This window comes from Ruditapes philippinarum, unplaced genomic scaffold (genome assembly GCF_026571515.1).
Source record: "Ruditapes philippinarum isolate M1 unplaced genomic scaffold, ASM2657151v2 ctg147_1_1_1_1, whole genome shotgun sequence".
Taxonomy (NCBI): Eukaryota; Metazoa; Mollusca; class Bivalvia; order Venerida; family Veneridae; genus Ruditapes; species Ruditapes philippinarum.
The window spans coordinates 167,101-182,589 of NW_026863615.1; the positions used below are offsets into that span (position 1 = coordinate 167,101).

At 32.9% G+C, this 15,489-nt stretch overlaps 1 protein-coding gene and 1 long non-coding RNA gene across 2 annotated transcripts in view; one reads left to right on the forward strand and one right to left on the reverse strand.

The window, feature by feature from the left end:
* The first annotated feature begins 5,158 nt into the window (after positions 1-5,158).
* Positions 5,159-15,489, forward strand: part of LOC132722736 (splicing factor 3B subunit 3-like) — a 32,122-nt gene continuing 21,791 nt past the window's right edge. Inside the window, exons 1-5 of the mRNA XM_060707278.1 lie at positions 5,159-5,305; positions 7,637-7,869; positions 8,162-8,332; positions 8,576-8,748; positions 12,426-12,567. Coding sequence (XP_060563261.1) covers positions 7,644-7,869; positions 8,162-8,332; positions 8,576-8,748; positions 12,426-12,567 — 712 coding nt within the window. The 5' untranslated portion in view covers positions 5,159-5,305; positions 7,637-7,643. The remainder of the gene's footprint in view (positions 5,306-7,636; positions 7,870-8,161; positions 8,333-8,575; positions 8,749-12,425; positions 12,568-15,489) is intronic.
* On the reverse strand, positions 9,073-9,923 carry LOC132722724 (uncharacterized). The gene is made up of 2 exons (XR_009624653.1): positions 9,714-9,923; positions 9,073-9,304 (listed from the first exon to the last, which is right to left on the reverse strand). It is a non-coding gene; the product is annotated as an uncharacterized LOC132722724 (long non-coding RNA).

Genomic DNA, 15,489 nt, shown 5'->3' on the forward strand with positions numbered 1-15,489 from the left:
GAAAAACGAATATTTTTTGTCAAAACGATTTGAAATCTATTCTTTATTGTATAAAACTAATAAAGAAAATGATCAATCGTAAAAATACTAACGTGGAGAGCTATCTATCACACTGAAAGGAAACAAGTGTGCACATTTCATATCCCATTTTTCGCAGAGAAATCATTCGTTGCTTTATAGACAAGTAAATGCACTAAAATACTTCGTTACGTGGTACCAATTAATAAGCATGTATCAACTATGTTACACGATCACTATCTGTAGATCAGCACGTGGCAAGGTTAATGATATGCATGGGCTATTTTTAGATTACCTCATCTAAATATAACTCGATCATGCGTGATTTGGTAAGCCAAGACGGAATACTACTACAGTCACCATTCTCTATTGTATAAAACTAATACAGACAAAAAACAATTATATAAAGAAACTAACTTTTGCGTCTTGAAAAACAATTGAAACGGAACAATTTCGTTTATAATTTATTACGGTTTTAATCAAGTAAAAATAGAAATCCTATTTATATAAACAAACTGGGATTACCGAAGTAACTAAAATAGCTTAGATTTCCGTAATATTACTTCGTCTGATTCCGCAGTATGACGGAATCGCCCGAATTGTCACGATTGCAATCGGAACTATATCGGCTTTTATCATTAATCCGAAGAGTGACGGAAAAGGCCGAAAAGTTGCGATTGGCACGATTGCAGCTGGTTTCCCGTTCAATCATGCACTAACAATTGCAAGCAGAAAACCACCTTACCGGAACAAGTTTTCCAAATGAAATGGCTTGAACCTCTGTGTTCATCTTAAATGTGTCAAAAACCAAAAAAAAAAAAAGAATTATAATAATAAGTTATAATATATTTTTAAGGGGGCTCATATTTCCCTTTTGTATGTCTTACAATAATTACAATGATATGAGTCATATCCGCAGACATGACTTTAAATACCGGATATGACTTATATTTTACAAAGTAATTTTTTTTTTATTATTTTTTCTTGATACGATGTTTTATAATAATAAAATGAATTTACATGCAAAATTTCGTTATAAAAAGTTATAAGTTATATTCGAATTACGTTCTATAAAAGTCATATCCGTGGCGGACAGGAGATACCGAATATGACTTATATTTTATAAATTGATTATTTTATTATTTATTTTTCTCGATACGATGGTTTATAATAATAAAATGTTTTTACATGCAAAATATCGTTAAATTTGGTCAATGAATAAAAAAGTTATAAGTTATAATTGTTGCGTTTTCTATAAAAGGCATATCCGTTGCGGACAGAAGATACCGAACATGACTTATATTTTATAAATTGATTATTTTATTATTTATTTTTCTCGACACGATGGTTTATAATAATAAAATGTTTTTACATGCAAAATTTCGTTAAATTTGGTCAATAAATAAAAAAGTTATAAGTTATATTCGTTGCGTTTTCTATAAAAGGCATATCCGTTGCGGACAGAAGATACCGAATATGACTTCTTGATACGATGGTTTATAATTATAAAATGTTTTTACATGCCAAATTTCGTTAAATTTGGTCAATAAATAAAAAAAGTTATAAGTTATATTCGTTGCGTTTTCTATAAAAGGCATATCCGTTGCGGACAGAAGATACCGAATATGACTTATATTTTATAAATTGATTATTTTTTATTAACTTTTCTTGATACGATGGTTTATAATTATAAAATGTTTTTACATGCCAAATTTCGTTAAATTTGGTCAATAAATAAAAAAGTTATAAGTTATGTTTGTTGCGTTTTCTATAAAAGGCATATCCGTTGCGGACAGAAGATACCGAATATGACTTATATTCTATAAATTGATTATTTTTTTATTAACTTTTCTTGATACGATGTTTATTAATAATAAAATGATTTTACATGCAAAATATCGTTAAATTTGGTCAATAAATAAAAAAGTTATAAGTTATATTCGTTGCGTTTTCTATAAAAGGCATATCCGTTGCGGACAGAAGATACCGAATATGACTTATATTTTATAAATTGATTATTTTTTTATGATTTTTTTCGACACGATGGTTTCTAATAATAAAATGTTTTTACATGCAAAATATCGTTAATTTTTGTCAATAAATAAAAAGTTATATGTTATATTCGTTGCGTTTTCTATAAAAGGCATATCCGTTGCGGACAGAAGATACCGAATATGACATATAGATCATAAAGTTTTTTCTCTCCATACGATATTTTTTTCATAATAAAATGAAATAATATGCCAAAAATGGTTCAATTTGATACATAAATAAAAAGTTACATAATTATATTGCACCTTCTGTATAAAAGTCATATCCGTGGTGGACTGAAGATACCGAATATGACTTTTATTTTATAAATTGATTTTTGATACATAAATAAAAATGTTACATGTTATATTCGTTGCATGTTCTAAATAAAAGTCATATCCGTAGCGGAAAGAAGATACCGAATATGACTTTGTTAGTAACATATATCGCACGCTCTGTATAAAAGTCATATCCGTTGCGGACAGGAGATACCACGAGATACCAAATATGACTTTTATTTTATAAATTGATTATTTTTTTATGATTTTTTTTCAAAACGATGTTTTATAATAATAAAATGATTTTACATGCTGCAAAATATCGTTAATTTTTGTCAATAGATAAAAAAGTTATAAGTTATATTCGTTGCGTTTTCTATAAAGTCATATCCGTGAAAGACAGAAGATACCGAATATGACTTATAGATCATAAAGGTTTTTTTTTCTCCATACGATATTTTTTTTCATAATAAAATGAAATTATATGCCAAAAATGGTTCTATTTGATACATAAATAAAAATGTTACATGTTATATTCGTTGCATGTCCTAAATAAAGTCATCTATCTATCTATCTATCTATCTATCTATCTATCTGTATAAAAGTCATATCCGTGGTGGACTGAAGATACCGAATATGACTTTTATTTTATAAATTGATTTTTGTTAAGAAGATACCGAATATGACATATATTTTTTAAAGTTTCTGATTTTTCTTCAATAACATGCCAAAAAATGGTTAAATTTGAAACATAAATAAAAATGTTAAATGTCATATTTGGTATCTTCTGTCCTTCACGGATATGACTTTTATAGAAAACGCAACGAATATAACTTATAACTTTTTATTTATTGATCAAATTTAACGATATTTTGCATGTAAAATAATTATATTATAAAAAAAACATCGTATCGAGAAAAAATCATAAAAAAATAATCAATTCATAAAAAATAAGTCATATTCGGTATCTCCTGTCCGCCACGGATATGACTTTTTTAGAACGTAATTCGAATATAACTTATAACTTTTTTATTTATGGACCAAATTTAACGAAATTTTGCATGTAAATTCATTTTATTATTATAAAACATCGTATCAAGAAAAATTTATAAAAAATAATTACTTTGTAAAATATAGGTCATATCCGGTATTTAAAGTCATATCCGGTATTAAGTCATACCCTCAAAGTGTTAAAGATGAACACAGAGGTTTTTTTATAAATGTTGTCGTATTTTCCTCTCAGGTCCAATACTCGCGTCTGTGATTTGAACAATCTAGGAAGAGATCCATCAGATCATGTTTACTAATCCAACCGACCATTTGAACAATTTTGATGGGGGATAACCCAAGGAACATTCTTGGCCACATCAGCAAAGAAACAAGATAATTTTAAGTTATATCCCAAGTAGTATTAAAATAGAAGCGTAATTACAAATAAAATCACGATTAGGACACCCATCTCAATAATAAAACTAATCTTGTTTTCAAACACAGTTTCTATTAACCACAAAATTTCAAGTATTTAAATATTGATGCTTGATGGTACAGTAAATGGGATATTTAAATTCATGTGGAAATTAGATCAAACTATATGTACATGTGAGTTAATGACTGGGAAAGATGTCTCACTTATGGTTAAATTTTAAAAGTTACTGGGAAGGACGTGGCAAGGTATGGTCAGAATCTGAATCCGAGTGTCTGTGCACACACCCATCTGTTTGAAATAATTAATATGTTCGTTATCAGTTCTCTGTTCAGCATATAGATAAAATATATTTTGCCTATCTCTGCGAAGTTGTCCATTCTGGCCCGGGCTCGTTCTTTTGAAATCATTTTTTCTTAAGCCTGTGAGAGTTTCTTCTTCTTCAAAGACCCAACAATTTTAAGACATACTGCGTGATTAGTGTTCATTCCTAGCTATTACAGTAGCATCTGAGGGACCAATTAGCATACTGCATATGTATATTCAATAGTACAAGAGACAGCACTTATGGCAATTTAACAATTTATAGAACATGAAAATCGTTCATTTGGCATGAAATCATATACATAATGACATTAACATGAATGGGAATATTTTCAGCATATTCTTACAAAATGAAAAAAAAATCAATCTTTGAAAAACTTAAACATGTCCCACTGCTTATTCCAAATGACCATATTGTCTGGATCACGTTGGAGTGTCGGGTCTGATCGAGGAGGAATAGATACATACATGTAGTTAGATAGACAGCAGTGCCATCTGCAAATAATCTGACTTAAGATTTAAATTAAGGACAGAACATGGTACCTAGCTTGTTAATGTATGGAAAGACACAGACGGGCTCTAGCACCGAACCTTGGGACCCTACAGAGGTAAATGGTATTTCAGATGAGTAGTCACCGTCCGCAACTACTGTCTGTTTACTGTCTGGTGTGTATTCTAAGATGAACTAAAGACTTACAGAGTTTTATCAATGTAATGTTCATTGGAATAAATTAATGAATTTGACTGATTGCAGGTCTACAGTATTATGCGTTAATTCAAATTCGATATATGAAAATATTGGTAAATGCTACACATTTTTACAGTATGTATAAAATAAAAATGTGCTGACTTCACATAAAGTAGATAGTCCAATTTTTTGATACTTTTTTATTTATTTAATTTTTTTTAAGTAATAAAAAATAATTTCAATAACTTTTGTTTCTACTTGAAGTTCTTGAATATATATATATATATAAGTTATTAAAATTGTTTAAGAAATAAAGAAGTTTGTAGTTAGCGCCGTCTTTTCCTAAGGGACGCCGGGTTTTATAGCTACCCTCGACTTGTTACCGTGTATGGTATAATAGCACCGCTGATAATAAGAATTGTGGGAAAGCTTGCCGGTTTCAATTTCCGGAGTGCGAAAAATAGAGATAAAAAGAACTGTGGATGAAAATCCGTAAACATCATATCTATATATAATGCATATATAACAAGGGCACAACGAATGGTATTTACATTTTCCACTTTTCTTGAAAACATGCTTATGTTAGATGATTACTGGACTAACCTGAGGAAATTGCCTGAAAACAATACAGTGACTTCACTTTAATTTACACCGTAGGATATACGACACAGTGAATGTGTAATATTTAGTTATTTAAAAAATAATATGATAATATCTTTCCAGTTACTCGAGCCATTCACTAGCAATAAATTCCCACATGTTTAGCTTACCAAAATTCCTTGTAGGGCAACACTAAATTGATTATTGGGTGTCAGACCTTGAGGGGGTTACAAGAGATTTCTGATCTCGCGACCCTACGCTGGATAAAGTAAAGTATATGATTATAATCAGGGGTCCATGTAAAAGAACCTTGATTTTTTTTATCAGTACTACATTTATAAAGGCATAATAGAGTTTTCAGAAACAAAATCGTAGGAAAAATAGTGCTCATGCAACCGCCTCCGTGGTCGAGCCTCGAGGGGTTAGATTCGATGACTCGGGACTCAGCACAGTGTTATGATTATGTAAAAAAAAGTAATTCTAGAAAAAAATATATACTGTATATATAAAATATAGACAAGGAGTTGAACGCGTCAAAATTCGGCCAAATGCCACTATTTCAGTATAAGTCAAAATTGTAAAGTCATTCATACGTAAATCATGTAAAGCTATATATCAAATTGCAGCTAAATTTCACCACTAGACGTTGACAATAACACAATTGTTCCAACTGTTTTTGAACAACAAACCAATATTTTGGATGGAATATAGTTCAACAGGCTGGTGAAATTGCCAGATCGGGCTTAAAATGAAAAAATGTAATTTCTCAAAAACAGTCAAAGATATTGCTTTTAAACTTGTGATATATCTTAGGCATTATAATTAGATAGACTTAAACAAACTTTACATTTTTTATTATGAGTAATACAGATTTCACATCACTTTTTTCATTTTTATATGGTCCAATTTTTTTAAGTCCATAAACACATCTTTTGCATTTGACTTTTTCCTCAAATCTGGATTATTTTGCATCCTGGGTATCTCTTCTAATGCGCCAGCACCTTAAATTTCTGTATTGTATGCTGTATTTTTAATTGCATAACAATTGTTGACCACACTCACCCACAGGGGTTACATGTTTTTGCTAAAAAAAATTTACACAGATTAGAACTGCCATAATTTACATGATGGCGCATTCAAATGAATATATATGATCATATAAAACTCAAAATTCAATTGGAATTCATTTTAAAAAGTCATGTTCTTGGACTTTGAAAATTTTAGCTGCTTAAAATCCAACAAAGGCAAAATATTCTTGTGTAATAACTAAAATTCATTTAATTTTAGTTCTTATACATCACAAATTAGGTAGGAAATAATATGCTTTAAAAAGGTAAAAATAACTTTGATACTTTCCAAGAAATGTGCAATTTTCATTTTAAGCCCGATCTGGCAATTTCACCAGCCTGTTCAATAGATTAGACGTTACAGGCTTGTTATAGTTTTATGTTGGTCAAGTCTGACGTCTAATAGCTATTGCTCATAAACGCGTAGCATTTTGAAAAATTAAAAAAATGCCTGTTGACTTGCCTTTCAAGCTTTATTCAAAAGCTTATCTTCTGTTCTTTCAATTGCATGGTCTATCATCAACAAAAACTTTCAAACAATGTACTTATCAATTAAAAATAAAATATAAATATCAGTCTATTTCGCTCATCGGCCATACTAACTGGTTTAGTAAAGCGTTTTACAGATTGATTCCAATTTTTTGAACAGAAAAATATATTCGAACACACTGACGGTGCATGGGCAATTATTTCGTTGAAAAAATATTCCGTTAGAAACTTCTGGACTCATTTAAAGCTTGCATTTGAATTAGCCAATCAGATTTTGTGCACTGTATGGCGGCCATTTGTATATCGGCTGTACAAAGAATTTAATTAAATGAGAGGATTTAATCATGACTTTTTGGTTGTGACAGTTCAATTATTTTGTTTAAAGGTATTTATTTTTTAGTTTTGTTCATAAATAGGTAAAAATTAATGTAAATACACGCTGTTTTAATTGTTTAAATTCATTAGATCTAAATCAATGTCTAATGTCAATTTTTTTGCTACACGATTTTGCAAAGATCTGTTGAGACCTAACGTAACATGGAAAATGAAAAATGTAAAATATCAGATTAATGAATGATAAATATGACATAGGTTACGTATAGGTCTTATAATTAGGACTAGATTGAATATAGTCATTGAAATATATGGATTTCTTATTAAAATGTATTAATCGTTAATTCGCATGAATAACAACATTTATATTATTATTTACATTTAGATACAGGATGCATCTGTACAACCTTACACTACAGAGAGCCACGGGCGTCACTTGTGCTGTCCATGGCAATTTTTCTGGTTCCAAGTTGCAGGAAGTGATTGTTGCTAGGGGAAAGATTCTGGAGCTACTCAGACATGATCCAAACACTGGGAAGATTTATCCTGTATTGACACAAGAATCATTTGGAATTATACGTTCTTTGATGCCATTCAGATTAACAGGAGGAACCAAAGGTTGGTATTTGTAGAAGAATTGCAGGCTTCTCTTTATGAACTACATATTAAACCCTCATAATATATTTTATAACTAAAGATTTAGATATAAAGGGTAAAGGGATCTGGAGCTGGAAAGGTTAATACTAGGCTGATCTAACTAATGAACTACTGAAATTCTTTTCAAACAACAACAGAAATGTGGCATGATTGTTTTGTATTTCAAATCACACTGGTATATGTCTCTGATACACTAGTAGCACAAGTTCTTTTATTGTACATATGTTTATCTGTTAGTTTTGTTTTTCTGCAGATTATCTTGTTGTTGGCTCAGACTCTGGTAGAATTGTAATCCTGGAGTTTCTGGCACAGAAGAACATGTTTGAGAAAGTACATCAGGAAACATTTGGCAAGAGTGGCTGTAGACGTATTGTTCCTGGCCAATTCCTAGCTGTTGATCCTAAAGGCAGAGCTGTTATGATAGGTAATTGTTAACATCCATTATAAACATCAAGCAACAATTAGAGTCTTCTCAATATTATAAAACCAAAACCTTCTTGCTATAGATATTATCATTTATCAACATTTCAATTTTATAACCATGGCAAAAATTCATTGGTGGATTGTCATTCAAATATCATTGAAAATAAAGATTCTCCTAAAAAATAATATACTGCACACCTCTAAAATTACTGTTTTATTAAAAGATTGTAATATTGTTGTCCAGGTGCTGTTGAGAAGCAGAAGTTAGTGTATATATTAAACAGAGATGCTCAGGCCAGACTGACAATCTCATCACCACTAGAAGCACATAAAGCAAACACCTTGGTGTTTAACATGGTCGGCGTAGATGTTGGTTTTGAAAATCCTACATTTGCTTGTCTTGAAATCGATTATGAGGTAATCTTTTCTTATAGATTTTTCTGCCGAAACTTGATGAAAAATATTGCTAATTCTTTATTTAAATATTAGTTTATGCTTTATTCTTGAAAATCTGTTGGCAGTTTTAAATCTATTATTGTAATCCAATTGCAGGGCTAGCACTGGCAGATTTTTTCTTTGAGCCAATTTTTCGCGGCGAAAATTGCGTGCCAATATTTCATTTTCAAGAAGGCAATGGTACTGCAAAATAACCAGAATTCAATTGTCAGACTTATTTATAGCATTAGTTCATATATGCAACACCTTAAAAAGGCATGAGATATTTAGAAGAAAAACATAAACTACACGTAAATCCAACTTTATTTTGGTAGCTACATTTTAATCACTTTAAAACTGATCATAAAAGCTTGCAGCTCAGGAGCTATAAGAATAACATTTTCCAGGCTAATTTGGTCAGCAATGTTTTCATAAAATCTAAGTTAGTGGCATGACAGTGACATCAGAACCACATTCCAATGTGCTGCTTCAGCTTGCTTGGTTAATGCCAAAGATTTGGTTTGAGGACTATCTGTATCTGAAATTATAAAATAATTATTAATGAAAAGAATATTGAAAAGTTCTAAACTAAACATAATTCAGGGGAAAAAAAATGCCAACTATTCATTATAAGAGTAAAGTAATTAGCATAAGTTTCCTAAAAATATGTTGTATGCTTCTCGAATTTTCCATAAACATTTCACAGCCATGTATGCCATTTGTAAATGAATGCTCCAGATAGAGGTTATGTACAAAGTAAGGTCATTTTTTTTCAGGAAAACTAATTGTCAAATATACTCCTTGTCAAATTTATGCTTTTTTTTTGGAGCCATTATTAGGTCAGATTTAATTTGCAATTAAAAAAAACAAAAAACTTCTATTCCATAACTCATAATTCCTTTGATCTTTTTATCAACAACAATAAAATTATATGAATGCAAACTTACCGTAAAGTCGTCCATTTCATAACCAAGCTGTTGATATGATTGGCGATAATCTTAAGATGCCGCTAGTTATTGTTTCATATTGAATATAAAGACCAATTATCCAGTGCACATTCAACAATTCACACCAATAAGTGTCATATTTATCAGCTGATAAACATGTAAACATACCATGAGGTCAGTGTATTAGACTGTGTTACTGTTTATAACGATATTTATGCCCCCATTTCGAAGAAAAGGGGGTATATTGCTTTGCACTTGTCGGTCCGTCGGTCCGTAGACCAAATGGTTTCCGAGTGATAACTAAAGAACCCTTAGGCCTAGGAACTTCAAACTTGGTATGGTGATTGGTTATGACCAGCAGATGACCCCTATTGATTTTGGGGTTAAGGGGTCAAAGGTCAAGGTCACATTGACCTTGTAGGTAAAAACGGTTTCCGATCAATAACGAAAGAACCCTTAGGCCTAGGGACTTCAAACTTGATATGGTGATTGGTCATGATCAGTAGATGACCCCTATTGATTTTGGGGTCAAGGGGTCAAAGGTCAAGGTCACATTGACCTTGTAAGCAAAAACGATTTCCGATCAATAACTAAAGAACTTTAAGGCCTAGGAACTTCAAACTTGGTATGGTGATTGGTTATGACCAGCAGATGACCCCTATTGATTTTGGGGCTAAGGGGTCCGAGGTCAAGGTCACATTGACCTTGTAGGTAAAAACAGTTTCCAATCAATAACTAAAGAACTTTAAGGCCTAGGAACTTCAAACTTGGTATGGTGATTGGTCATGATCAGTAGATGACCCCTATTGATTTTGGGGTCAAAGGTCAAGGTCACATTGACCTTGTAAGCAATAACGGTTTCTGATCAATAACTGAAGAACTTTAAGGCCTAGGAACTTCAAACTTGGTATGGTGATTGGTCATGATCAGTAGATGACCCCTATTGATTTTGGGGTCAAGGGGTCAAAGGTCAAGGTCACATTGACCTTGTAAGCAATAACGGTTTCTGATCAATAACTAAAGAACTTTAAGGCCTAGGAACTTCAAACTTGGTATGGTGTTTGGTCATGATCAGTAGATGACCCCTATTGATTTTGGGGTCAAGGGGTCAAAGGTCAAGGTCACATTGACCTCTTCAGTAAAAACGATTTCTGATCATTAACAAAAGAACCCTCAGGCCTAGGAACTTCAAACTTGGTAGGGTGATTGGTCATGACCAGCAGATGACCCCTATTGATTTTTGGGTTAAGGGGTCAAAGGTCAAGGTCACATTGACCTTGTAGGTAAAAACGATTTCTGATCAATAACGAAAAAACCCTTAGGCCTAGGAACTTCAAACTTGGTATGGTGATTGGTCATGACCAGGAGATGACCCCTATTGATTTTGGGGTCAAGGGGTCAAAGGTCAAGGTCACATTGACTTTATAGGTAAAAACGGTTTCCGATCAATAACGAAAGAACCCTTAGGCCTAGGGACTTCAAACTTGATATGGTGATTGGTCATTATCAGTAGATGACCCCTATTGATTTTGGGGTCAAGGGGTTAAAGGTCAAGGTCACATTTACCTCTTGGTTAAAAACGGTTTCCGATCAATAACTAAAGAACCCTTAGGCCTAGGAACTTCAAACTTGGTATGGTGATTGGTCATGACCAGTAGATGGCCCCTATTGATATTGGGGTTAAGGGGTCAAAGGGCAAGGTCACATTGATCTTGTAGGTAAAAATGCTTTCAAATCAATAACTTAAGAACCCTTTGGCCTAGGAACTTCAAACATGGTATGGTGATTGGTCATGACCAGCAGATGACCTATTGATTTTGGGGTCAAGGGGTCAAAGGTCAAGGTCACATTGACCTTGTATGTTAAAACAGTTTCCGATCAATTAACTAAAAACGCTTAGGCCTAGGAACTTCAAACTTTGTATGATGATTGGTCGTGACCAGCAGATGACCCCTATTGAGTTTTGGGTCAAGGGGTCAAAGGTTAAGGTCATGACCAGTAGATACTTGATAACCCGTATTAATTGTTTGATCACTGGGTCAGAAGTCATGCATAATAACCTTATCACATGACTAATTGGCTGCTGATAGGGGGCATACATGTTTTACAAACATATCTTGTTTATTTGGAAGGGAAGTAACAAATATAGACCAGTCAATGACCCCCACAAAAAGGAGACTGTGTCGCAGTGTTTTGTGATAAGAAACGGTGAAGCGGAAGTTGTAAATGGAAAACCAAATGTGTAATTTTCCATTCTTAAAATAGCAAATGCTAAATTTAGACTGGATATTCCAAAAGTTATACTTTTCGTTAGTTGGAGCCAATCATGATTTTCTTGAGCCAATTTAATAATTTTGGAGCCAATTTGCTCATTGGCTCCTGCCAGCGCGAGCCCTGAATTGGCTTCATCAATTTAGAACAGCTGTACATGACAACATATTTTAAGCAAATGTCGTCATGCTTAATTGAAAGTAAATGACCTTCATCATTGATGATACATATCACCAAATGATCGTTCTTTTGTCACTTAAATTCTCAAATTCACATTATGTTGTCTGTTCTAGTGTAGGTATAAATTCAAATGTTAAACATAACTTAGATTTTCCAGATAATATGCTATTTCCCATATATTCTGTTGTTTTGCAGATATCTGTTATTTCCCATATAATATCTGTTATTTCCCAGACATCTGTTATTTCCTATATATTACAGGAATGCGATGCTGATCCTACTGGGGAATCTGCTGATAAAGCACAGCAACTATTAACATATTACGAGTTGGATCTTGGGCTGAATCATGTTGTGAGAAAATACTCGGAACCTTTAGAAGAACATGCCAACTTTCTCATCTCTGGTATTGTTTTTAACTTGTCTGTAAAAATGTCTTACCTTTTTTGTGTCGCCTCTACGGAGTAGTGGCGACATATAGGGATCACTTCTCCGTCATCTGTCTGTCCGTCAGTCCGTCACAAAACTTATCCGGACTACTCCTCAGAAACTACTCGTGCAATTTCATCCAAACTTTACAGGAATGATCAGTATCATGTCTAGTTGTGCATATTGTCAGCATTTTCCGGTTCAATGATTTTTGTCAGAGTTATGGCCCTTTAATAATTTTTGTGATCACTTTTCGTCCAGCGTCCGTCCATCGTCCGTCTGTCCATAAACTTTTACTTTAAATGACATCTCCTCATAAACCACTAAGCCAATTTCATCCAAACTTCACAGGAATGTTCCTTTGGTGGTCACCTTTAAAATTTGTTCAAAGAATTTAATTCCATTCAGAACTCTGGTTGCCATGGCAACCCAAAAGAAAAAACTTTAAATATCTTTTAAAAAAACCAAAGAGCTAGAGCTTAGATATTTGGCATGTAACATCTTCTTGTGAGTGTCTACCAAGTTTGTTCAAATAAAAGCCCTGGGGTCAAAATTGGCCCCGACCCAGGGGGTTATTGATTTTCCCTATATGTATATAGTAAAAACTTAAAAAGATCTTCTTTTAAAGAACCCATAGAGCTAGAGCTAACATATTTAGCATGAAACATCTTCTAATAAGTGTCTACCAAGTTTGTTCAAATAAAAGCCCTAGGGTCAAAATTGGCCCCGCCCCAGGGGGTCATTGATTTTCCCTATATGCATATAGTAAAAACTTAAAAGATCTTTTAAAGAGCCCATAGAGCTAGAGCTAAGATATTTAGCATGAAACATCTTCAAATAAGTGTCTACCAAGTTTGTTCAAATAAAAGCCCTGGGGTCAAAATTGGCCCCGCCCCAGGGGGTCATTGATTTTCCCTATATGCATATAGTAAAAACTTTAAAAATCTTCTTTTAAAGAACCCAAAGAGCTAGAGCTAAGATATTTGGCATGAAACATGTTCTAATGGGTGTCTACCAAGTTTGTTCAAATAAAAGCCCTGGGGTCAAAATTTGCCCCGCCCCGGGGGTCATTGATTTTCCTTATATGTGTATAGCAAAAACTTAAAAAATCTTCTTTGAAAAAACCCAAATAGCTAGAGTTTAGATATTAAGCATGATACATCTTCTAGTGAGTGTCTACAAAGTTTGTTCAAATAAAAGCCCTGGGGTAAAAATTGACCCCGCCCCGGGGGTCATTGATTTTCCTTATATATGTATGGCAAAAACTTAAAAATCTTCTTTGAAAAATCCCAAATAGCTAGAGTTTAGATATTAAGCATGAAACATCTCTAGTAAGTGTCTACAAAGTTTGTTCAAATAAAAGCCCTGGGGTTAAAACTGGCTACGCCCCAGAGGTGTCATTGTTTTTAACTATATGTGCATGTTTATTACAGCTGGACGCAAATTTTTCAGAGCAAGGATTCCACGTACGCTTAATTTTGCCTGGGGACGCATTAACATTACCAATTGTTTACAACCACAAATACACAAATACGTCGGCGTGTGTCAGTCTATAGGTACATGTAGGCGGTCCTATGCACATCGCCCTGTGAAGCGATTAGCCAATCAGTGATAACGCTTCCGATCATTATCACGCAATAGTGATCAGACTAATGTTTACACACGCTGTACATGTAATTACCAGATATAACACGAGGTGATAATTTTATATCTTTGATCAACAGTTGATTGGAAATTAGCAAATTTTACCGACTAAAGGATTTACGCCCCAAGTTTAAAGACTGTTTTCTCAAATTACAAATGAGTGAATGATTGTCGAATATTTTCGGCATTTTCTAGGCACAATTTTGCTTTAGTTTCATTCTTGCAAAAACGTTCTATAAAAGTAATAAGAAATTTAGATATTGTGCCGAAATGCCAGGACAACAAACAAAAATACACATACACTTTTCTTTGATATTTAGATTCTACAAATCCGAAAATTGATCCCGAACATCGGCGATTTCACGTTCGCCGGAAACCCTAAAATTTCGCAAAAATTTTCAGTTTCCAAGCCAAACATGTGAATGAATTGTTCCTTTATTATTTAATCAACATTAAATTTTTAAATATCGATATTCAATTTGCCCTCTTTTGAAGATATTTGCTAAAATAATTGTCGATCGGATGAATCTCTTGCACACTGTGTGAAGCTGTACACAATTTTCCTATTCATTCCGCTAAACGCTGCCTATATACATTTACGTTTCTTTTACAAATATAAACTTTTTGTCTTTAGAATGGACTTATTTAACCAGAATAAAATTTGATTTGGTACAGTCTTCGAAATTAACGCCAGTCCGAAGCCCGAGGCCACTAAATTTAGCATCGGTCCAATGATTATGGCAAGGTTGGTGGTCCGACGAACCAGTAGATTTTTTGCCATGAAAAAATATTATAAGAAAAATTCATCAAAATAATTAAGCAGGGTTCTCTAAAAGATTGATCTTTTTGCCTTTTTTGCAAATGATACTCATCAATTCTGTCCTAAATGTTCAAAACACAGCGAGGGATGTCTAAATTGTATTGAGTAATGGAGGCCGCCATTTTTTTTTTTCTTGGATATTTTCCGCACCGTACAGTTACGGAAATTAAACCATTGTTTATTATAGTCATTATTTAGCTATGATTTTGTGATTATTGAGTTAAGTAAATATTTTGTGTGAAAGTGATTTGTTTGAAACAAATTGCATTGTTCATGTTCAATTCTAGTCAATTTTGCCTAAACATTTGGTCCTTAAAGATTTTTCTAAGCTGTCAACATATGGCCCAGAATACAAGACGTATTGTGCTTCTTTCAAAATTATCAAGGGAAGCATGATAAAGTGTTTTCCTGTTCCCATCAATTTATTACCTATCT